The 23,976-nt window shown below is 45.2% G+C and overlaps 1 protein-coding gene across 14 annotated transcripts in view; it reads left to right on the top strand.

Moving 5' to 3' along the window:
• Nucleotides 1-23,976, top strand: part of CELF2 (CUGBP Elav-like family member 2) — an 835,088-nt gene that overhangs the window by 806,139 nt on the left and 4,973 nt on the right. For 10 of the 14 annotated variants that reach the window (XM_058682192.1, XM_058682201.1, XM_058682202.1 and 7 more), the window contains 3 exons: nt 11,068-11,187; nt 18,423-18,620; nt 22,852-22,995. In XM_058682192.1, coding sequence (XP_058538175.1) covers nt 11,068-11,187; nt 18,423-18,620; nt 22,852-22,995 — 462 coding nt within the window. Of the gene's footprint in view, nt 1-11,067; nt 11,200-18,422; nt 18,621-22,851; nt 22,996-23,976 lie in introns of all 14 variants that reach the window. The other 4 variants (XM_058682195.1, XM_058682196.1, XM_058682199.1 and 1 more) reach the window with 4 other exon arrangements.

Genomic DNA, 23,976 nt, shown 5'->3' with positions numbered 1-23,976 from the left:
GCCGGAAGTCCAGCATAGTCACTGGGCTGACACCCCACATAGTCAGGGGTATCAGCAGGGTGCAGTTCTTTCTGCAAGCCCTAGGGAAGAATCCACTCCCCTGTTCCTCCAACTTGCGGAGGCTGCTGGCTTCCTCGACAAACAGCCCCTCCTTCCAAGTCCTTGTCGCGCTGCCATCTCCCTGGCTCATGCGAGCCCCTCTGCCATTGACAGGACCCCTGAGATTACACTGGGCCCAGGCAGATAATCCTGGACAGTCTCCTCATCCCAAGGTCCTCTGAAGAGCAGCTTATAAACCCTGTAAGCCTGTGTCACAGGCTGCAGGAATCAGAACACAAGCATCTTTGGGGGGAGCCATAGAGCATGTAGTAGTAATTCTTGTCTCCCTCTGCAAACGTAGTCCTGGGACCCAAATGAACTTACCTGCCCTCTCCAGTAATGCAGAAGTTAGAACAGAAAGAGAATGGAGAGCAGGAAGGCCTTCATCAAGCACCCACTGGTGTCCTGTGTTTTAATTTGGCGGCCCCATGGATGTTAGATCCTTCCCAGTCTCTCCAGCTACATTCGTCACCTGCTTCCCGTTAGGGGGATCAAGGCTGGCGGGGGCTGGAAGGGAGGGAGTCCGGCTCATCCACACGGCAGAGAGAAGGTGACTTTTTCCTGAGAAATGAAGCCAAGGGCCTTTTCTCTCTGGAAAGCTCAGAAAGAATAAGCATTTATCTCTGGAACAAATAAATATAAAACAAATGAAGCATTTTTTTTTTAATTTAGGTAAGATTCAGCTTGCTTGTTTTTTGGGCTGCTTTGCGAAAAAGTTTCCCAAAGAGCCCTTCTCCCACAGCTGTTAGCTATCCCAATGGCCTCCTCACCGAGGACTCACCCACAGAGCTACAGCACCGGCCCCGTCCTGTACCACTGCTCGCTGTGTGTCCTGGGCAGGTCCACTCAGCCTCTGCTTTCCATCTTCTAAGTGGAGAAGACTCTCAGTCTAGTTCATGCATTGCCTCAGAGGATCCAAGTTGAAATGAAGGAACATCTGTGCAAGGCAGTGCTGTCTGTCCCTGTCGATGGGGATTAAGGGAGAGAAACAAATCACTGGCCAGGGTAGGTGAGCCAGCACTCGGCTCTCCTGGAGACACTGGACAGTGGATATTCCTCCGGCTCGTCTAGCACTCTTTTCTCTCTTTCTCTCCCTCCTCCTTTCACCTTGGCATGGCAAGGAAACCTAGTGATCTAGGCATGCCATCCATGACCCGAAGCTTTGACTTGGGCCAAGAAACTCTACTCAGTGTATTATTGATCCAAGACCTAGTGCAGTTCAAGGAGAAAGAACCCGTCCTCTCACTTAGATTGGGAGAGGCATATGGGAATTGTTGAGCTTGGCGTCTTCCCAGCAGTGAATTAACCTCAGAAGAGCAGAGAAGCCCTGTGATGCTCACCACCAGTCTTCCTTTCCCCCACCCCCCAGTCTCTAACCCTGTTCCCTTCCCGCATTCTTTCCTAAGAAGGCACAGAACTGTGCTGCCGTATGAGGTAATGAAAACAGGACTTGTGTTTATTGCGTGGCCATTTTAGTTCCTGGTTAGCCGGCCAGTCACAACCTCTTGGGGTTCGTCGGTAGTTTCTAAGCAGTAGTAAGACAGGCTGAAGATGTGACCTCTGACAAGACACGTCTGCGCTGCGTGAGCAAGGAGAGCCGAGCTTTGCTCCCCTGGCCTGTGTGCCTCTGGGCTTTGCCGTGTATGGAGCAGCCCTCTACTAAAAGAGGTGCCGCGGACGATGGAGAGTGCAGGTTTATTTACCACCCTTCTCCCAAAATGTGCCTTTGGCATGCCATGAACAGTTTAATGGAGAAAGTGAAGGATACAGTTCTTGGTGGAGACCAGAGGGAATTTCAGACCGGCAGAATCCTCTTGCCAGTTGGCCAACACAGAAATAGGAAAATATGTGTGTTGTTGGCATTGAATTTGTCTCTGTCTTTCGTGTCTGGGGTCTCTTTCTCTATTGTGTGTCTGCTGAATATTTGGTGTTGGAGCACATGATTAAGATTGGCTGTGTGACAGACTTGAGGCTTTTTGCTTTAAAGCGGTTATTTGCTAGAATTCAAAAGATTCTTAAAGGTGGCTAGATCGCAGTTGAGCCATCTTTTCCAAATGAGACTCCAGCTGGGGTGAATTTTCAGAGTATTGTCTGAAGCTGTGGGGCACACAGGGTCTTCTCGTTTCAAGGTCAGTTACTTAGTTCACTCAGCATTTTTTCTGTAATTTTTTTTTTTTTTTTTTTGAGAGCACACAAGCAGGGGAGAGGGGCAGAGGAGGGGAGAGAGGGAATCTTAAGCAGGCACCACAGTCAGCACAGAGACCAACAAGGGGCTTGTTCTCACAACCCTAGGATCATGAACTAAGCTGAGATCAAGAGTTGGACGCTTAACCGACTGAACCACCCAGGCGCCCCATTAGTCCAGTCGTCTTACTGTCACACTCGATCCCTGTCCCTCGTGTCCTTCACCCACTCCCCACCCTTCTACTGGGTCTAGCCCTCAACCACATACTAAGAGGCCCACTTGACTGTATCCAGTCTTCCTGCGGTTTTAAATAAATAGCAAACCAAGACCTAAAGAGACCTCTAACTTGTATACTGTTTGTATTATCAGTGACAAGTGGGCCTGCTGAATTTCCCACCTCCCCACCTCACTCCTGCCCCTTATGCGTCCATGGCTCGTGTGTGTGTCTGTGTGTGTGTGTGTGTGTGTGTGTGTGTGTCTGTCTGTCTGTGTCTGTCTACATCTACGGTACACTCCCTCCAGCTTGCTGCTCACCACCGTAATTGAGAATTACCCAAACAAAGCAGAGAATGGCTTAAGCCCATCTTACAGACATGGAGGGTGTGAAAGATCACCCACAGTGTGAGGTCAGCCAGTTCTGATGTCGCCCGGCCCCTTCCCCTTCTTGCCCCCTGTGAAGCTCCAGCTAGAAGTAGGTGACAGACAAGTGTGCCCGTGGCCGCTCTGGGTTTCCCTGGGTGAGTGCAAGCAGGCTGCATCTACGGCCCGTAGTCCCTGACATGGCTGCTGAAGAGGGAGAGGGGCCTGGGCCCTGCACACAGGCTTTTCTCTGTGACTGGTGGTGAGGAAGAGGAGGGTGAGCCAGCAGAAACAGGACCAATGGCCATCCAGTCATCAGTAACTGAATTTGTGTAGGCAGAGATTGGAGAGAAGCTTACCTCCTTCCTTGTTTTACAAGACATGTCCTACGTAGGTTTGTCCCCTCAGTTCGGTGTGTACCCAGTAATGGACTATGATCTGAAAGTCCCCAGATGGTACCATTGTGCCAGGTTCATTACCTAGATCACCCTACTCAATCTTCACAACCTTTTAAGTTGGGTGTTCTTTTTTCTCCCATTTAAGAATGCTGAAATGGAAGCTTATGGAGAAGAGGAAAGGTTGAGTCCAGAGCACTCAGTCTCAACGACAGCCCCATTGTGACTCCGGTTTTCTGTCTGTAAACGGGGGTAATGAGATTGTAATGGTTTGTTGCTTAGAGCAGTAGTCTCACTTTGTGGTGTCTGTGAGGCCATGTTGGAAGCTTTCTCCTGTCCTTCCCCGGGATGCCTATGCTAACCCAACTTGCATGATCCTCTTCTGCCACCAGAGATCTCGAGATGCAGGGTGATGAGCCAGGGAGCAGCAGAAAGAATTAGACACTAATGAGGTCTGTGCTATAAACAAGGTCTGGAAAATGTAAGTTGCAGACACTGAGGTATTAAGGTCCGGTCATGTATTTCCTCTCCAGCACTAACAGTGAATACTCCACAGCAGCATGACGACTGGTGTCATAAGTCTTTCTAGGAATGTGCTGGTGTCCCTAACTCATAGGCACTTTCTCCAGGTCATTGACCTTAGTGCTTTGGCACCTCTGCTTCATCAGTGATGTGTGCAGCAATGGAGTTGGAGGCCTTTCTGATAACGGTAGCTTGTGTTTCTCAGATGAATGAGAGACTGTTCTGATCCATTACTCGGCTGACTCCCTCCACACCTTATCCCAGTTTGCTTCATTTCCACATCTCCATCATTTCCTGTGCCGTCTGAGGAATATCTGCTCTCCTTATCCTATTCCTTTCTATCCCTTTCCCTTCTGAAAGATCTCAGTGAAGAGTCTGAGGGCATAAAGAAAAAGAGTGCTGAATAAAATGAGCACTCTTTTCTGACGTACCCACTGGTAGTAGTGTTCTCTTATGAGCTGTATTTCATCCGGACAAAGACACAGATGTTCAGAGAAGTGTATCAAGGTCCTTTCGATGCAAGCAGTTGACCCACTTTTCTTTTTCTCTCTGAAACTGATGCAAAACTCTTCTGTCTCATTATAGCGTATAGTTTGTTGTTTGCATGGTATATATCTTTCCATCCTTTTACTTTCAACCTATTTGTGTCTTGGAATCTAATGTGTGCCTCCTATAAGCAATACAGACAGCTAGGTTTTGTTTTATAATTTTTTAAGCCAGTCTAACAATCCCTACCTTTTGATTGGATTGTTTACTTCATTCACATTTAATATCATCAGGATGCATTTATATGTGACATAAGTTTACTTTTCACTTTCTGTGTATTTCAGTTGTTTTTGTTTCTCCTTTGTGGCTTTATTTTGCATTAAGTGAATATTTTCTAGTATAATGTTTGAATTTCTTCAGTGATTTTCCTCCATATTTTTGAATTTTCTTTTCTTAGTGGTTGCTCTAGGGTTTACAACATATATCCTGTCTTATCAGAACCTACTTCAGATATGTACTAACCTAATGCCAATGAGATGCAGAAACATGCCTCCTATACATAACTCTCCTTTCCTCCCCTTTTTTCTACTGTTTATATACATATTATGTCTTTGTATGTTATAAACTTAACCTATAGTTATAATTATTACTTTATATATTTTAAATGAACTGAAAGAAAAAGGAGAGCATATACATGTATCTGTAGAGTTTGTTTATAACCTCCTTATTTATCATTTCCAGTTCTCTTCATCTCTTCTTGTGGTTACTGTCTGGTATAATTTCCTCACTGTAATACAACTTTGTCCCCCTACCCACTTCCTTTGTGCCTAAAATGTCAAATATATTTCTGTATATTAGAGGCTCAATGATACAATTAATATACATACTGCTTTAGGCAGTTGATTTTTTAATCAATTAAGAGAAGAAAAGAAAAATGCAACTATACAGTCTTTTATAAGTATCCACATAATTACCTTTATTGGTGTTATGCGTGTGTATGTGTGTAGGGATTTGAATTATTGTCTTGGGTTATCTGCTTTCAGCCTGTAGAACTTGCTTTCATATTTCTTGTAATACAATGACTGCTGGCAACACATTCTGTTTTTGTTCATCTAGAAATGTTATTTTTCCCTTGTTTACCGAGGATAGTTTGGCTGGATATAAAATTCTTACTTCATAGTGTTTTACTCCTTTCAGCATTTGCAGTGTGCCATGCCACCTTCTGGCCCACTGTTTCTGCTGAGAAGCCAGGTGTTAATCTTCTTGGGATCCCCTTATACATGATGAGTCATGTTGTCCTCTCTCTCCTTGCAAGATTTTTTTTTCTTCATCTTGGGCTTTCAGTATTTTTACTGTCACATGTCTGGGTGTGGATCTTCTTCTATTATCCTACCTGTAGTTTGTTGACTTTCTTGGATATATAGATGAATGCTTTTTGTCACGTTTAGGAACTTTTCAGTCCTTGTGTCGTTATTTTTTCTATTCTTTTCTCTGCTCGTGGTACCCCCAGTATCTGTATACTCTTGTATCTCATGGCATGCCACACCTCTGACGTTCTGTTCCTTTTTATTCATTGTGTTTTCTCTGATTTTCAGACTGCATGATCTACATCATTCTCCAAACTCATTTGTTATTCTGCCTTTTCAAATCTAGTGTTGAGCCCCCACAGTGAATTTTTCATTTCTGTAATTTACCTTTCAAGTCTAGAATTTCCCTTTTGTTCATTTTTATAATATCTCCCTTTTTATTGGTATTCTTTGCTTGATGCAACTTTGTCGTCATACCTTTCGTTAAGCATGTTTTCCTTTAGTTCTTTGAACATATTTATAGGACCTGTTTTGATGTCTTTGTCTGCTAAGTACAGTATCTGGACCCTCTCAAACACAGTTTCTGGTGCCTGCTCAGTGAGCAGAGGCTACTTTGAGGACAGGACTCCCACACTTCCTGGCCCAGAACAGAGCTTCCATAAGACAGAGCCAGGGGTGTGGTTAAAAATGCCAGTGGCCTGCCCTTCCCTGGGAGAAACCATAGCCCTAGGTTTGGACCTGTGGGGAGAAGAAGCCCTTAGCTCCTTGGCCACAACCACCTGGAGTTGAGCTTCCATTACATACACTGACCTTGGGGAAGTGGGAGAGGAGCGGCTGAAAGGGAGGGAGCAGGTTGTGGCTCAAATGCCACAGACTCTTGCTGTTCGTTCTGAGATTTTGCAGATTTACCTGAATTTCTTCTTTCAAGGACCTTACAATACTTTAACTGAAGGGCACCTGGGTAGCTCAGTCAGTTAAGCAGCCAACTCTTGATTTCAGCTCAGGTCATGATCTCACAGTCATCAGATCAAGCCCCCAAGTCAGGCTCTGCACTGAGCATGGTGCCTGCTTGAGATTCTCTCTCTCTCTCTCTGACCCTCCCCCACTTGCTCTCAAAAAGGAAGGGAGGGAGGGAGGGAGGGAGGGAGGGAGGGAAGGAAGGAAGGAAGGAAGGAAGGAAGGAAGGAAGGAAGGAAGGAAGGAAGGAAGGAAGGAAGGAAGGAAGGAAGGCTAAAGAAGAAGAAACTAGTTTAATTCAGAAGAGCCTCTCTCCCAACCCATGTGTGGTGTATTCACATTGTCATGTATTGCAGTTCTAGCTCCAGTGTGTTTCATCCCAGTACACTGTAACTTTATATAAATAGCATTTATTTAAATCTGCCTGCATAATTACTACTTCCTTTGCTTTATTATTCCTTCTTTCATCTGGGATCATTTCTCCTTTAGTTTGAATCCTATCCAACAGAACATTTAGTGAGGGTCCACTGGTTAAAAAGTCTTAGCTTTTATGTGACAATTATTTATTTTGTCCTAGTTTCCGAAATATATTTTTGTTGGATGTTCTTTTTTTTTTTTTTTTAAATTTTTTTTCAACGTTTTTTATTTATTTTTGGGACAGAGAGAGACAGAGCATGAACGGGGGAGGGGCAGAGAGAGAGGGAGACACAGAATCGGAAACAGGCTCCAGGCTCCGAGCCATCAGCCCAGAGCCCGACGCGGGGCTCGAACTCACAGACCGCGAGATCGTGACCTGACTGAAGTCGGATGCTTAACCGACTGCGCCACCCAGGCGCCCCTGTTGGATGTTCTAAGTTGACAGTTAATTTACCTCAGCACCGTGTCCTAATCTGTCTTACATTACTATTGATATGATTAGCAATAATTTAAAAGATATTTTACAGTGCTTGTTACTCTTTTGGTGTTTACTGCCCCCCTGAGTCTCTCTGGTCACCTAGACCAATAAACTGCCAGAAACAGAAGTCCTCCTTTCTGGGCTATTTCCCATGGAAAAAGAGACTTAAATCTAGTGTCAGTCTCCATGTAATAGCCCTTCCCACACTGTTGTGCCAGTGAGTAAGGGGTAAAAACTATCCCTCATGTGTGTTCTGATTCGAAGCCAGTAATAAAAGCCTGAAGAACTTTCACACAATTTTAGGTGACACCAGGGGAATACTTCTAGAATGGTAATGTGAGGATACCTGTGAACCCTTTACCCCGTGAAACCACCATTACTGGTAAAAACTGTAAAAGTCAACCACTTAAAATCTCTAGAAATTGTCCTTAAAAGTCCACAGATGGAGAAACATTCTCGCAAATGTTCTGGCAAGAAATAAAGGTAATGATTACCTTTGATTTTCATAAGTTATGTTTGTTAAAATTGTTATGGTAATATATAAAAGAATAGAAATAATATACATTACCTCCAAAGTAGTAGAGGGGGAAATGGAATGGGGAAAAAAAAAGTAAATAATAGTCCTAAGAAGGAAGGCAAGAAAGAAGAGGAAAAAATATAGGCAGGACATACAACACAAAATTTAAACATTTCTTACTGAAAGACTGTTAGATTATTAGGCTGTAGTTTTTAAAACCTGTTTACATATTGATTATAAGAGATAGAGCAGAAATAGACAAAAAAGCAAAACGATGGTAAAAGATACATCATGCAAATAACCAAAAATATCTGATGCTTTTATTTTTTATCATACAAAACAGACTTCAAGAAGAAACTAGAAATAAGAGCTGCCACAAAAAGTTGATTGCACCACAAGATACAATAATTTACAAACATCTACACAAGTAGTGACATAGCTTCAAGATGTATTCCAAAAAATGTCCATATTTACCCGGAGAAATTGAAATTACCACAGTGGGAGATTTTCACATGCTTCTCTCAGTAACGGACAGCACAAGCAGACAAAGAAATAGGACTTAATTGTAAATGTTCCTGATTTTAAACATTTATTTAAGAGCATGTTATGAATAATTTTTGCCAATATAAACTTGAAAACTTAAATACATAAGTTCCTAGAAAGCTATAACTGAATACAACTGATTAGAGAAGAACAAGAAAAGTTGAACAATCTTAGTTATTAAGGAAACGTAATCATCCCATGAAGAAATATCAAGTCCACATCATTTTTACTGGCATATTCTATGAAACACTGAAGTTAGAAATAATTGCCATCTTTTACAGTTTATCCCAGAAAATGCAAAAATAGACACTGCCTGAGTCATTTGATGAGGTTAGCAAAAGCTTATTAGCAAAACTAAAGACACACAGGAAGGAAAATAAATGCCAATCATACTCATGTACACAGACAAAAAAATCCTAAACAAGGTATTATTACATAATAAAACCAAGGAATTACTGTTATTTTTGTGAGGTGTAATACTGGTTTTGAGTTTTTAAAAAAATGTCCACAGTTTTTAGAGTTGCATACTGAAGTATATAGGGGAGAGACAACAGAAGGTCTGAAATTGGCTTTAAAATAGAGATTGAGAAGGGGCGCCTGGGTGGCTCAGTCGGTTAAGCATCCGACTTTGGCTCAGGTCATGATCTCACGGTTCACGAGTTCAGGCCCCGCATCAGGCTCTGTGCTGACTCTCAGAGCCTGGAGCCTGCTTCAGATTCTATGTCTCCCTCTCTCTCGGCCCCTCCCACCCCTTGTACTCTCTCTCTCTCAAAAATAAATAAAATGTTTTTAAAAATTAAAAAAAAAGATTAAATTGCTTCTCAAATATTCTAGAATGTGGCTATGAGTTCATGGGAGTTTGTCATGTTTTTCTCTTGTGTATTTGAAAAGTTTCATAATAACAAAAGGACTAAAGACACTGGATTATATATCATTTTCTCTTAAAAAGAGATATGCATTATGAGGTGTGAGAAGCTAATGGCCTACATGGACTGAAATGTGACAAGGTGAGGAATTCATTTTTTAGGCATTTGATCTGGCCTCATCCCAAAGGGATCCCAAGCAAGGTGCTTTTCAAGCAGTGCTGTTTGTGGTTTCTGAAGGCAGAGGAAGGATGAGCTCCCGCTGAGCAGGAACATTCCAGGAGATGGATGAAGTTCCTGGCCGTCTTGGATCTCACAGCTAGAAAAGGACCAGGTGCTGCTTTTAGCGCTGGTCAGAGTTTAGTTCAGCTTTCACCTCCATCACCAGGATAAAGCGAAGTGATGTCCATGGAAAAAGTCAGAGGAGTGTGAAGCTGTACAAGTGTATACAAATGTAAGACACGTGACATACTACTTACAGACGCCATTATGTAATGGTGTAAAAGGGACAGAGAGTGCAGCTGTTCTGGAGAACAGTCCAGCAGGTCCTCCAAATGTTAAGCAGGAAGTTATCACCTTACCCAGCTGCCCTGCTCCTGGGTGTGGGGTGTGTGTGTGTGTGTGTGTGTGTACTCAAATGAAAATCAAAGTTTATGGCTATGCAAAAGCTTGTGTTACAGATGTTCATAGCATCATTGTTCATACTAGCCCAAAAGTTGAAACTATCAAAATGTCCACAACTGATGAATGGATACACAAAATGCAGTGTTTTCATGCAGCAGAGTATTACTCTGCTATGAAATCCTGACCCGTCCTACACAGAGGGATCTTGAGAACGTCTTGCTAAGGGAAGGAAGCAGTCACAAAAGATCACAAATTATGTGATTCCACCTCCATGAAATATCCAGACTAAGCAAATTCATAGAGACAGGAAGTGGTGGGGGTAACAGGGAATGATAGCTAACAAGGAAGGCTTTCTTTTCGGGGTAAGAATATTCTGTTAGATGGTGGTGCGGCTGGATACCTGCGAACATACTAAAAACCACTGACTTGCATGCTTCAAGGGCCAAATTTTATGGCATGTGAGTGATCTGTCAGTAAAGCTGTTACCTGAAAGGCTGGGGGGTAAGAGAGAGTTTGGAGCAAAATGGTTTTGTCTCCTACCACTCTTCACCCTGTTACCACCACTGCCTGGGCCCTGAAGTCTTCTGTCAAATTCAGGAAGATGTAGGATTTTTTTTTTCCCCAGAATTTCAGTGAGAAAAGAAAATGCCGAGTCTGAAGCAGAAACAGTGAGAAAACCAAGGACTGCCATTCACTCCCACCCCCTACCCCCTTCTGTGCCAGTCACTGGTGAACAGGAGAAGGCCTCGGCCTGCAGGACTGAGGCTGCCCTCCTGTGGCTGGTGGGGGGTGGGGGGGGCAGCCTACCCAGAAGACGGCCTCCTGTTTGCCGATTCACCCCCACTAACGGGCAGTGAGCATATTTACTGGCCGAACAGAGCTGTGATGGCTTACTTGAATCACCAAACCTAACCGCCAGGATTGCCCCCAAGCACAGCCCCACTTGTGTCTCTCCGATGGGAAGCGTTACGCGTGGCTCGCAGTTCAGCCCCCGGCTCCAGCTGCTGTGGAGAGGACGATGACTTTCCGGGCCACTTGGCCTTCACTCATGTTGTGTTTTGTCTCCCCGTTTTCCTGTCTTGTTTTGTTTTTCAGTGGCTGCTTCAACCCCCAACTCCAGTGCTGGTGCGGCCATGAATTCTCTGACCTCTCTTGGGACTCTGCAAGGGCTGGCGGGAGCCACTGTCGGACTGAATAATATTAATGCACTAGCAGGTACCATAAACAGTGAGTATTTGCTGCTCTGGTGGACAGCCTTCCCCCAAATTCTCCCCAGAAAATGGTCAGCCAGCCCTGAACCGCAAAGGATACGTAACAGGGAGAACTAAAGCTTGGGATGGAGGAGCACATACCCCGCCAGGCACATGCGATCTACATTCATTTTGCCTCACAGGTACCCAGCCCTCGTTGCCCCGGCTTTTTTCTAATCCGCAGAACGTGTGTTCGTTCACTCGTAGGTTTCTGTGGCTGACAGCTAGTTGCAGCTTTCACAGGGGCGTGCTTTGGTTCTCTTCTTCTGAGAGGCAGTGTGTTTTAATAGAAAAGTGGACATGTGGGTCCAGTTCCAAATCCGGCAGGCACCTGCAGAAACCTCAGCAAATCACTGCCCGCCCACCCCAGGCTTCAGAGTCCCATTTGAAAACTGGAAGTTCTGGATTAGACGATTTTATTGGTACCCTCTTGCTCTAAAGATTGATGACCTATATAGAGAAGAACGAGGCCTTGGAAAGGAGGAAATAAGGCTGAGTGAAAAAGGCCCCGGCTGGCAGTGGTACCGTGTGGAGTCTTTAAGTGCTCACAGACAGGGCTCACTCAACAGCAGTTCATCTCTCAAGAGGCTCATGTCACCATGGCAGGTTGAGGCAGAGTGAGGCAACTCGCTTCCAGAAGTACTTCAGCCCAAAACCTAGGGACTCCCTGGAGAGCTCCAGGTTCCGTCCCACACAGCCTGCCCATTTCTGCCACGTTAGAGCTGTGGGGGATAAAGTCATGTTTTAAGCTTGTGCTCGGCACTGGCTCCTACACTGGGGAGAACTGACCCTCCATGCACAGAAGGGACATCTCGTTTGCCTTTCCCTCAGTTCAGTCCTGAGTCAAGAATAGCCAGGCCCAGGAGAGCCCAGAGCAAATCTGATTTCTGATTTGGGGGCCCAGTTATCTTCCATGCAGTGCAGGCAACACAGCACCTGCCTGCTTCAAGCTTTAAGAAAGGGTCCCTGGCAAGTTAGTTTACCCCATGACTCAACAAGTGAACAGTTTTCAAGGGGTGATCAGATACTACCATTTTTTTTCAGCAAAACAATAACAAAAAATCTAGACCTCATCAAATTTCCAAGTTTTAATAAACACTTTTGTTCAGATGCTCTGGGAAAAACAAACAAAAATTGGGAATGAGTTTTATCTGACCATAGGCCAAAAAAAAAAGGTGGGGGGGATCGTTCTTTCTAGATATGATAGCTCTTGATTAGCAAATAGCATATGAAGTGGCAGTCACGTGACAACAGAATGTCTTATTCCAGTAAAAGGGCCTCCAGCTGCCCACTTCCAGCAGCCCAGGAGCCCTCATCACGTTTACTCCTGTTTCTGACCTTGTTCTGCAGACGCTCCAACCCACTTCCTCCCCCTTGGTTGCAGACATGGGTGTTTACACACATCCCTTCATGCTGCTTCTCTTGCCCCAGGACCTAGTTCCCCTAAAACAAGGACTTTGATTTGATCGCCTGCCTGTCCTGTCCTTGGTCTGCAAAGTAACAGGCCAGTGGGAATGGCTGTCCTCCTCAGCACGTGCTCATGACTGCTGTGTGTTGTCCTCGGGTCCGTGTGTCCACCTCTCTCCATCCTCGTCTCTTGTGCTTTGCTGGTATTTTCCCATCGTTACCATGAGGGACTATAGAGGGACTGTGTTGAATGGCCAAGACTATGACTAGTTCTTGTGTGGGGTCTATGTCATACAGATGTTGCTTCTGGCAAGGACAACAGGCTTATTAAATTTTGTTTTTTAAATTGTTTGCAATTGGAGTAATACAGGTATGTATAGTTCATGGGGAGTTAAAAATGTGTCTCATTTTGAACAGTCCCTACCAAACAGTGTGAACCAGGAAAAGTGTTTAATTAAACCAAAAACCATGAACAAACAAAACCACATTCCTTCTGATCCGGTAAGTGTTACTAGCACAGAGCTATTTAACAATCCCAACGTTGGCTTGGAGCAGATATTTGTTTCTTTTCAAATACCAAGGAAAACCCAAAATATATAGTGTCCTCTTTCAGACCATTCTGCCTAAACAGACATGATGATGCTACCTGTCCTACTGGAAAATTCTCAGAGAAGGTACTCAAGAAATGGGTACCGGAATAGAGGCAGCTTCTGAAATAGTTGGCCACAGTTTCCATATCATTGCTGTTTCCTACCCTACTCCATCCCAGGAACAGTTACTTGGTACTGAAAGAATTCTCTGGCTGTCTGAATAGAGTCCTCTTTCCCAGGGACCAGGGAGCCAGGAGAATGTAGGTAGACGGAATCCAATTAATTCCCAAACTCATCTTCCTATAAATTTTACTCCTTTCACTTCACTTCACTCCTCCTAAAATAAAGTTTGGGGTCGAAGAAAAGAAGCTAAATTAAAGTGTTCAAGTTTGATGTCCCTTTCCTTGCTCCATACATTCATGAATGGAGGGGCTAAAAAAGTACAGTTGAACCCTAAAGCTAAAAGCAGAAATTGTCAAGATCATAAGTAAGGAATGTGGGTGATTCACTTCTGGATTATCTGAGGGTTCTCCAAGCATGTTTTGTGTATTAAGATCTAAGCTAAGACGAAGAAGATATTTTTTTGTAGACACAACTGCCCAAAAGTCTGTGTCCGGCTCTATTTAAATGTATGTCAGGTGACACACTTATTTTTCCTTGTTCCAATCAACCTCGTTCTTCCAAATGGCTTAGCATACAGCCCTTAAAATTAGGATCGTTAGAATATAATCAGGCACAAGTACCTGATGAATAGTGTTTGTGGAAATACTTGGTCCTGGAACACACAGGTTTGAAATGTGCAGTCCACTTATATGCAGAATTCTGTCAATTAATACAGTAACTTAGGATACTACAAATGTGTAGTCATTTTCCTTATGATTTTCTTAAATTTTAAGAATACGGTGTATAATACATATAATGTACAAAATATGTGTTATTTATGTTAGCGGTAAGAGCTTCTGGTCAACAGTAGGTTATCAGTAGTTAAGTTTTGGGGGAGAAAAATTAACACACAGAGACTTTCAATTGAACCCCCACTTGTTCAAGAGTCAACCGTATGTTATGTAAAGGAGAGAAAAGATGTTTGGGGCATATTATTCTGGCTTGTCACTCTTAAGTATGCATTATAAAATCACTCTCTTAATCTGTATTCTTGGAATATGTGAAATGTACATAGGTAGATACATATATAGGCACATACAACTTCATACACACTTGTGGCCATAATAACACACACACACACACATATATAAATGCCACTAAGTGCATATTCATACTCCTCTACCATGGTTCTAGACATTTTACACTTCTTATCATCAGCTTGCAGCTTAGGAGGATATATATCTTGTCTACAGCAAGGAAAACATCCCAGGAAATAGATTATAAATCTACAGGAATATATTAATACATTCCTCACTTTTGCCCTTTTGCGGGGGGGGCGGGGGGGGGGGGGGCACTTCTGCCTTCAGTACCATCAATACCATGGTGGCATTCAGTGGCCACCAAAAGTGCTCCTGCTCATACTGGTGGGTCCTTCTGTGTCATTTGCAGAGATTTACTCAGGCGTCTCACAGCTCCTCAGGTCCCCCTCAGTTGAGGACCTTTGGAGAGTTAAAGCATCTCACAGGCAGGGTATGCACAGACCTTGCTGTCCATTCGCAGTGACCTCCCCTTGTTGAGGTTGCCACAACTGTCATTTTGTTCCTCATCCAGACAGCATGCGTGGGAATTTAGATTAAATGGGATGAAATGACCGATCCTTTTGGCTTTTTGAAAGAAAATCCCTACTCTGTTAAGGGGAAGCATTTATTCAATTTAACTTTCTTCAAACTTGTGTTTCTACTGCCCACAGTTTTTACATGTAATCAGATACCAGCAGCTGAATTGACAGGTGTTATCTTTGACAGAATAATTATTTAATATAAATCTTCCCTGGGTGATTTTTTCAAATTCTACAAGGTAATCAATTACTTCTTGTACCTTGTCTTTGACAACCACATACCCCCAGAATCTCCAGGATAGTTTTGGTTTTAAATATTCTCACTGCACTTGTACCTGTCAGAATTTTGACATTTTTTGCTCAAAAGGGTGGTTTTACCATGAAGAAGGAAAGCCCCAAGCCGGAGAGCCCTTGCCAGTCCCCTCTTTGACATCAACACCCCCTTTGCTTGATGCCTCCGATACCGTTTCCCTCCCCACCTCAGGCAGGTCAAGCCAGCCACGGCTACCTCCCACGTGCATGGAATCAGTTGAAGCAAGCCAACCCTTCAGAAAGCAGATCTGCCCTGAGATCTAGTCGAAAAACACAGTCAACCACTGTGAAGTGTAGGCAGAACAGCGGCGATGTGCCGGAAGCCTCACAACATTTCTGGTCCTGAAACCCATCCGGTCTTTCAGGAGCACTGAAGTTCATTCTGCTTCTGTGTTTCAAGAGGGGAGGGAACAATTGGCGAAAAGGGGGAAAGAGAAGAAAATTCTCCTAACCTGGATGACTAAAAAGAAAGAAGAAGAAAAAAAAAAATCCCGTGCCACAGAAGGAGGGAGTCAGGGGCACCAAAGACCACTGCAGCGAAGGAGCACCTCTTGGAGAAGCTGGGCCTCGGAAACTACGAAGGAAGGCACTCCGAAGGCTCTTACGCGGCAGGGCCGGCAAACTCTTAAGGCCCTTAGCTGACCGGGTACCAGCAAGTGGCAGCGCTCTGTTCCCAGTGACGGCAAGGGGACTCGGAGACGTGGATGGCAGCCGAGCTGGTCTTCGGCTGTGCTCCACGCGGCCCTGCGGGCTGTGATGCACCCTTGCCCCAGGGTGTAGGTAGAGCGCAGGGTCACCACTCACTCTTACTAGAATTTCCCCCTACACGGGAATCCGGCTTTCTGGAGGGCTGGGCCAGAGGGATACAACCATTTGTATCCCTAGCACCTGTTAACAGCCTGACAGAAATGAAACACAGGGCACTTCACTGTGCCCAGCTCTTCCGGAGTTATTTTACACCCTCCCACCTCTCTAGAAAAGAAACACCGATGTTTCTTTGCATTCACACTAATGTTGGGAGGTGAGGATAAAATTAGACCAGAGGAGAAAAGAGAAATCACCCCCCAGCCCTTCGGCAGCCGTAAGAATAGCAGGGGTGGAAGAGAGAAGCCTGGGTGAGGTAAATGGGATTAGCTGGTGTCTTGAGGGATTAATTAGGAGGCCGCACTAGTTCTAAGCTCTTTAACAGTATTTATTTCCATGACTGAAAAAAATTAAGAGAACAGACTCCTTCACAATAAGAAACCTCAAGCACAGTCCCCAGGACCTCTGCTGGCCAAGACCTTTTTTGCCTAATTTGAATTTGCTAGATCTGCCTGTGAGGACTTCCTCTCTGCAGGCTTATTATTCCATTCTCCTGTGCTTCAGACTCTCCTCAGCACCCCAGCCCAGTGCCGTGTCTGTACTGAGGACACTGTGCTTGGTAATTGCTCCCAGGGCCCACTGTGTCTCCTCAAGCCCCCCCTCCCCCCCCCCCCCGGAGAATACCAGGCCTGAGGCGCTACGCGTTTCCTCTGCTGTGAGGCCATGGTCTGACTCCTATCTTGTATGTAGTCCTTCTAACCTAAGAGATGAAGTTATCAGAATAACAGAGTCGTGTCGAGAGTAAGAACATTCCCCACCTGCTCTGTCCCCTGTGGATGGCAGGCAGGAGCACTGATGGATGGTGACATGATTCTAGTGTTGGATTCCTCTGTATAATTTCTAAGCATCCTTAGTCCTCTATCCTCATTAGACTTCTTACCACTTTTTTTCAGTTAGTCAACTCAGGTGTTTTAACAGCCCTAATCAATAGGCCTAATCCGTTCAAGTGTTTCATTAATGTTTTCAATAATTTCTTCCCAGAAACCTTTTCTTTTTAATGTCTCAGTCGCAAAGGGAACTAAAAACAATTATGATGTCACCTCTTCCATTTCCTGAGTTCATATGAAAGTTAACACTCTATAAAAGTATTGCTTGTTTTGACTCCGTATTCAGGGAAAATGTGGCACAGTCAGCAACCATAACAGAGCAAAAGAGCAGCCAGGATCCAAGAAAAAGGTGCTGGACAGCATCCAGTTCCCATCCGTTACTGGCCAAGATCCCGCTTACAGACACGAGTATCCCTTCAGTTAACTGAAAAACAGGACCTGGAGCTCCTTCGTGGGTAGAAACTCCGGTTACGTGGGCACTGATAAACCCTTGCACGCGTGCACTCGTCTGCTCGCTGCTAAAAATTGCCCCGTTCTTTTTTGAGCCCCTGGTACCACGTAAGCAGCTTTGGTTCTCTCCAATTAGAGTAAGGGTCCACCTTTTTTCCCTCGCCTTAATTCTTTTTTTTTTTTTCTTCAACGTTTTTTATTTTTGGGACAGAGAGAGACAGAGCATGAACGGGGGAGGGGCAGAGAGAGAGGGAGACACAGAATCGGAAACAGGCTCCAGGCTCCGAGCCATCAGCCCGGAGCCTGACGCGGGGCTCGAACTCATGGACCGGACCGCGAGATCGTGACCTGGCTGAAGTCGGACGCTTAACCGACTGCGCCACCCAGGCGCCCCATCCCTGGCCTTAATTCTTGATCAGCTTGCGTATTCTCCCTGAGGTCCTCCTCCTTGACACCATCCCTCTGCTGTTTCGTAGAGCCGGAAGGGCACTGCCTGCACGCTGGCTCACGGAGGACAGAGCTGGCCTCCAGGACCGTCTGGTCAGATGGCCTAGGGACACCAGTTTTACCCCTTTCTCCTCCAACCCGTGAGCCTTCCCATGGCCCTTCAGAGGGCCCAGGAGGTGGACTGAAGGGTACAGATGTTACAATCCTCTGTCACTAATGTTTTTTTCCACGCTTCTAAGCTCCAAGGAGAAGGCTTTCATTTCAAAACGATAGCGGGACTTGCCAGTAGCACAGCGCATGGAATGGAGACGTGTTGTCTGTCGGTAGTGCCTCTGTGAGTTTTGATCGCTGGCCTTAGGGAGTGAGGGTGTCATTGCTCAGGGGGCTTTGGGGGGCGTGGTCTGTTTACCATCATGCTGATGTATTCCTGCATCGTTGCGTTTTTCCTTCCGTGTCGGTTTCACTGGTGTGCCGGCTGCATGCACTTGCTGTTGTACGTGTGTCAAATGATTCTCTAACTTCCTTTGGAAAGCACTAATGAAAAGTGCTGTTTCTCTTCTCTATTGTTGGGTTTTTTGTAAAGTTGCTCAAATGCTCTCAGGTATGGCGGCTCTGAACGGAGGACTTGGCGCCACGGGCTTGACGAATGGCACGGCGGGCACCATGGACGCCCTCACGCAGGCCTACTCAGGGATCCAGCAGTACGCGGCCGCGGCGCTGCCCACTCTGTACAGCCAGAGCCTGCTGCAGCAGCAGAGCGCCGCGGGCAGCCAGAAGGAAGGTAGGTGCCCGGCCCGGGCCTGGGCGCGGCGGGCAGCACCCACCGTGGCGGCGGGCTTCGGAGAAGCTAGATGGGGCCGGCGTCACGAGAGGGCAGTTAGCGTACTTCTGTTCTTCCTGGGGTTTGTGGTGGTTTTCTTTTTTTGCGGGTCTTTGGGTTTTTTGGTTTTTTTTTTTCCTTTTAAGAAACTTAACAGGCCTAAACCATTGGTTTGAATCTTCTCTCCCCTCCTGTTCAGCCTTGTCCGTTTATCTTTGAATTTTTCGTTCTTTTAATTTACCTCCCAATATGGATTTCTCCCCCACTGCACCCTTACACGCAATCACTTAGGAATTGCTGTCCTCAAAACGCTGCAGGAACCCCCTTTCCCGAGTCGGCGCGGACCATCTACGATTTCTCCCCTTACACCTCAACTCCGCGTGAGTGCAGGGGGTGAACGGAGAGTCTCCTGTGGGCAAAGCGCTCTCAGGCACGTCCCGGGTTTCTCAGCGTCCAGTAGCCCTGGGACCGCGAAGCCTGCCTCTCGGTAGGCGAGGCTTTCCAGGGCGATGATCAGATCCACCATTAGGATCGACTGGGTCCGTGTTTAATCGGGGGTCCTCGGAGCAAGTAACTAAGTGACCGATTGTCTTGCTCCTCTGCCAATAAGGCAAATTGAGTATCAGGAAGTTAATACTAAGAATGAATTAAAGCTAACTGTAAAATAGTTCATGAGCCAGTCCAGAAGAGGGATAGCTTGTCTTTTTCCCTTTTGGTTTCTTTAAAGCAAAATCTGCAACATTATGTTTATTCTCTTTCTGACCTGTTACAGTATGGGGGAAGAAGCTACGGTGGGGAAGTACTGAAGACATTTTAATTTCTTCCCCTTCTTTATCCTCACCCTACAGTTCCCAACTATTCTTGTGTGCAAACTTCGACTTGAAATCTGGTGTTCTACAAGAAACAGAATAGTTTTACTTTATAAAGTGAACCTTAAAAGGGACACAGCTTTAAAGAGACTCATGTGTAAAAAAAGATTTTTTTCTAATCTTAAGAGATCGTTAAAAGTGAAAGATAGATGAAAGTTTCTTTACTCTCAGCTGTGACTGTTAATGTAGGTTTTTAAAAAGCTGCACAACTGTTCAGTCCACTGTGTCTCCTGAGGTGTGGGGAGACTGCACGTCATATATGCCTTGTTTCCCCAAGAAAAGCCTGCACTGAGGTCCCTTTGTCCAGGGTCTAACTACCCAAATAGTGACAAATAAGGGTGGTAGGAGGGGTATATGAGATAAGAATGTTCTCAGAAAAGAACATAAAAGCCAGGTCCCTACGTGATTTTTAGAGAATGCCGGTCACTTCTCCATTGTCCCATCGGGGCCTTCCAGCAAGCCACATAACCCTTGTCGCTGAAAAACTTGAGTCACGGTGGCCTCAGCATGTAACAGTGCAAGGGTGAAGTCTAGGCCCCAAACACTTCCTCCACTGCCCCCAGTGTCCATGCCTTGAGTTTTCAGGATAGCCTGCGCAGTAGCTCACTCTCGGGGATTAACATGAAGAATGGCCACCCACTGGATTATTGACATTTAGGTATCGGGCCTACCAGTAGCAAGGTTCAGTGCTTGATTTTTGTGGTTGGTGGTGTTTTTTGGCTTGTTGAGTGTTTTTAAATCATTTCCCACTTCCTCCTGCCTCTCCTCTGATCACCTTCTTCTCACCCAGTGATGTGTGCTCAAGAAATTTAAACCATCTTAATATTAGTTTTACCTAAATTGTTGTTTTCAAGGCACATTATACTGGAAAGGGGAAGAAGAAGAAAAAAGATGAATTCCACTACTGAATAGATTTTTAGCCTTTCTACTCCATAGTTTTGTTCTTTAGTCAAGAGAGTTGAAAATCAAGTTGATGTGTTTAGTCATGTATCCTAGTGTATATTTTCCCAGAGGAAAGTGAGCCAGGCTGGCTTTGTTTTTTAAAGTAGGTTTGATATTTCGCCCAGCTAAATCTTCTGAAAGCTGATGAGGAACACTAACCACCTTTCCTGTCCCTCCTAAAGGACCTTCTCTATACTTTCCCATCCTCCCTGATTTACAGGAGGCAAGTCTCTCGCTTATACACACACACAGAGGCAGAGCCTCTGGATGCCTGAGCAAAAGCTGGTGGGCGTAGGCTGGCTGACACAGATACCCCAGCACTCCATGCTAGACCAAGTGCCCCATGAGAAATACAAAATGTGAGCACCCACCCAGCTGGGGCCAACCATGTAAGCAACTCTAGGAAGTAAAAAATAATGTGTACTAGGAAACTCCAAGGAATATGTGCTTTGTCAGGTTTTTACTAAACGTAGAGGTGGATACAAAGGGGGAACCCTCAAAGTGTTCTAGTGTTCACAGTTTTGGCAGTTTGCAAAATCAAACTGTTGCTGGGTAAAGAAAAAACGGGGAGGGAGGGGGGGTCATACACTAGGAGATGCTGGTGGCAGTTTTACCCGAGAAAATAGTGAATAAGAAGACAAAACCTCCTTAGATTACCATTTTGTATTTTCTTGGTCCCCGTCTCTGGCTCAGATACAGTCAGAATGTCCAGCGTTCTAGAATGCCAGGATTATCCAGGCATGGCCAGTAAATCTGTCAGAGCACATTAAACTGCATTTCTCCCCAGGCTTCAGGAGTGGAGATGACTTCACAGATCAAAGTGGGTCCCCTAAATCCTCATTTGTACACTTGGATCTTTTATCTAGAAGGAATATGAAATCTGGATGGCACCAGATTTGCCCAATATACGTATTGCAAAAGATGTGCCTGGCATAGTACCACTCCACCCATTTCTACTGTTTTGGTTTTACATCTATCCATATTAAGTTTGGATTGCTTAAGAATTTTTTTAAACCAGGAAACATGTGGGGCCCTAAGTCCTGCAAGCATGTCCCTTTAAATACAGACTGCCTCCTTGCACTGGAACATGGCTTTGTCCGTGCAACTTGTGACACCGAAAATTAAAGTGGTCACGTTGGCACTTAAATAAGAAAGGCTTCACCTGTGTGGCTTTAGACATTTGCCTCAAGAAGACTTCCTTGTGACAAGTCCTACGCATTAGAACACTCCTGTTTTGTGGGAAGAAACTTGGTTTGACTCTTCTTTATGAAGATGTTTCTCTTATTTTCACAAAGTTCTTTTACCCCAGTTTTACTTTTCGTAGACTGATATATTGTCCCCGCCCCACAGGCAGTGCTGGTTCCAGGGGACACCAGGCCCAGAACTTGGAACATCCTAGAGGGATCTAGCCCCGGGGCCTCTGAGAACCAGCTGGGGGAAGATCTGTAACCACAGCAGGCAGCCTTCAGCCTACAAAGTGTTCTTGCTGGTTATATATTAGAAGATGGGTACCTCCCACCGGGTCATTCAGATTCCCTCCTTTTCCTTTTTTGCTCCTTTTAACCTTCAGATGGTTCTTGTGCAGGTGGCTATAGAGAGAGGGGAGAGTGCACGGGAAGACACTTAGAAGAGCCTACCTTTCTAACCAGCATAGCTAGGAAGACCTTCCCTTCTCTGCCCTTGCTTCTTGTTTCTCTGGAAAGTGACAGTGGAGCGTGAGGAGCTTGGATGAGTTCAGTCTCTGACTAGAGTCGGCACCTTGCGCGTTCATTTCCAAGGCTAATCCCCAGTGGTATAATTCCTATCACGCCTGTGAAACTCTAGCTACCTATTTTTCCCTGCTTTGACTCATTGCCAGTCATTTCTAATAAAAATGATTATTAGACTGTGTGTTAAGAGATTTGGCAAATCAAAACTGGATGGATAATTAGGTAAATGATTGAGAAATCCAAGCAACATTACTGCTATATCCATTACTCTAAATTGCTGCAATTTGCTTAGAAAACACAGGATACTCTCAACTCCCGAGAAACAGTATATACATACAACAAAAACACAGCCACCCGGGAAAACCCCACACCTGCATTCTCCTCCCCAGCTCTACCCTATGGCAGCCGCCCTCATCCCCACGAAGAAGAGACTAAAACTATGTGCCCTAAGCAAATATGAGCCACAGACCATTGTCTCTGGAAATTGGAACATCTGAAAGGTGATTCCCATCTTGAAAGACATACCAGCACTTGACATGTATATATCTGTTTTGTTCCCTTTAGTATGAGAGGAAGGCACATGCTTAGCCTGTTGTTAAAGCAGTCCTAAGAAGAGGCCTGGGGAACTAAGAAGCGAAGAATACCTTACTCTGATTTCTTTTTCCTCTTTAGGTCCAGAGGGTGCAAACCTCTTTATTTACCACCTTCCACAGGAGTTTGGAGACCAGGACATTCTGCAGATGTTCATGCCTTTTGGAAATGTTATCTCTGCTAAAGTCTTCATTGACAAACAGACCAATCTGAGCAAGTGCTTTGGTATGCAAAAGAAACCAAGCCAGAATATCACAGTTCATTCCCAAGTGAGGAGTCATGGGAAGGAAAATGTAAATGGCAAACATTTAGACGTCCAGATAGGGCCTTCCCTGGGTGGTGCCGTTTCCCGGTTTTCTGGATCCATGTAAGCAGACTGGGCAAAGTCGTGTAATCAAAAGCAGAGGTAGGGGCTATATAAAAAGGATCTGGGAAATTAAATGCCTATACATTAGGTATTGCTGTATCCTGTGCTATTAGAGCGTCTTGCTCCATACATCTAATCATCTTTCACTATAGAGCAGCAGCAATTTCTTTAAGCCCCAAGGTCTGAAGCCAGCTTTAGCAGATGGAAATACACTTAGCAGACTGTAGTGTAGTTTAGGCTACCCTGATACAGAAGGGCACTACAGACCCTTTGCCACGGTTTCCAGGCCCTTCTGGGTCCAGTAGGATTCAGACACTGTGGCTTTGGGTAGCATGTCGTACTGGGAGGCTCCTGTTCAGCACCACGTACACTCACATGAACCCTCACGAGAATGCACATCCCGTCACGGCAGGCCTGGGGCTACGCTGCCCACCACACCACAGCGCCTTGAGCCCCGGGGCAGGCCGTGGAGGTATTTCACAGTCACGTGAAGTGCTGCTTGTGCTGAGATTCAGGAGCCAGAATTTGCAATGACAGGATCTGCAGGGACTGAATGAGTGGAGGCAGAGCACAGGACTTACAGGAATCAGAGAACGCTGGAAAACTCAGGTCCTCGGTGGCTTGACCTCCTTCCTCAAGGTGCCCAGACTCTGCCTCCTGGGCAGTGTTTCCTCCCTGAGAGAGTAAGGCCCGCTCTCTACTTGCTCTGATGTCTTATAGCAAAAGCACAGCATTCATTAAATCTATTTCGTGTTTTACTTTTTGAACCCTTCTGGGCCCCCAAAGTGGCTTAGAGGCCAGAATGTTAAGAGTATATATTATTCACTTGACAAGTCGTG

Source organism: Neofelis nebulosa, chromosome 8, assembly GCF_028018385.1.
Source record: "Neofelis nebulosa isolate mNeoNeb1 chromosome 8, mNeoNeb1.pri, whole genome shotgun sequence".
NCBI lineage: Eukaryota > Metazoa > Chordata > Mammalia > Carnivora > Felidae > Neofelis > Neofelis nebulosa.
Note: the sequence above shows the minus strand (reverse complement) of the source record. Positions and strands in the feature narration are given on the sequence as shown.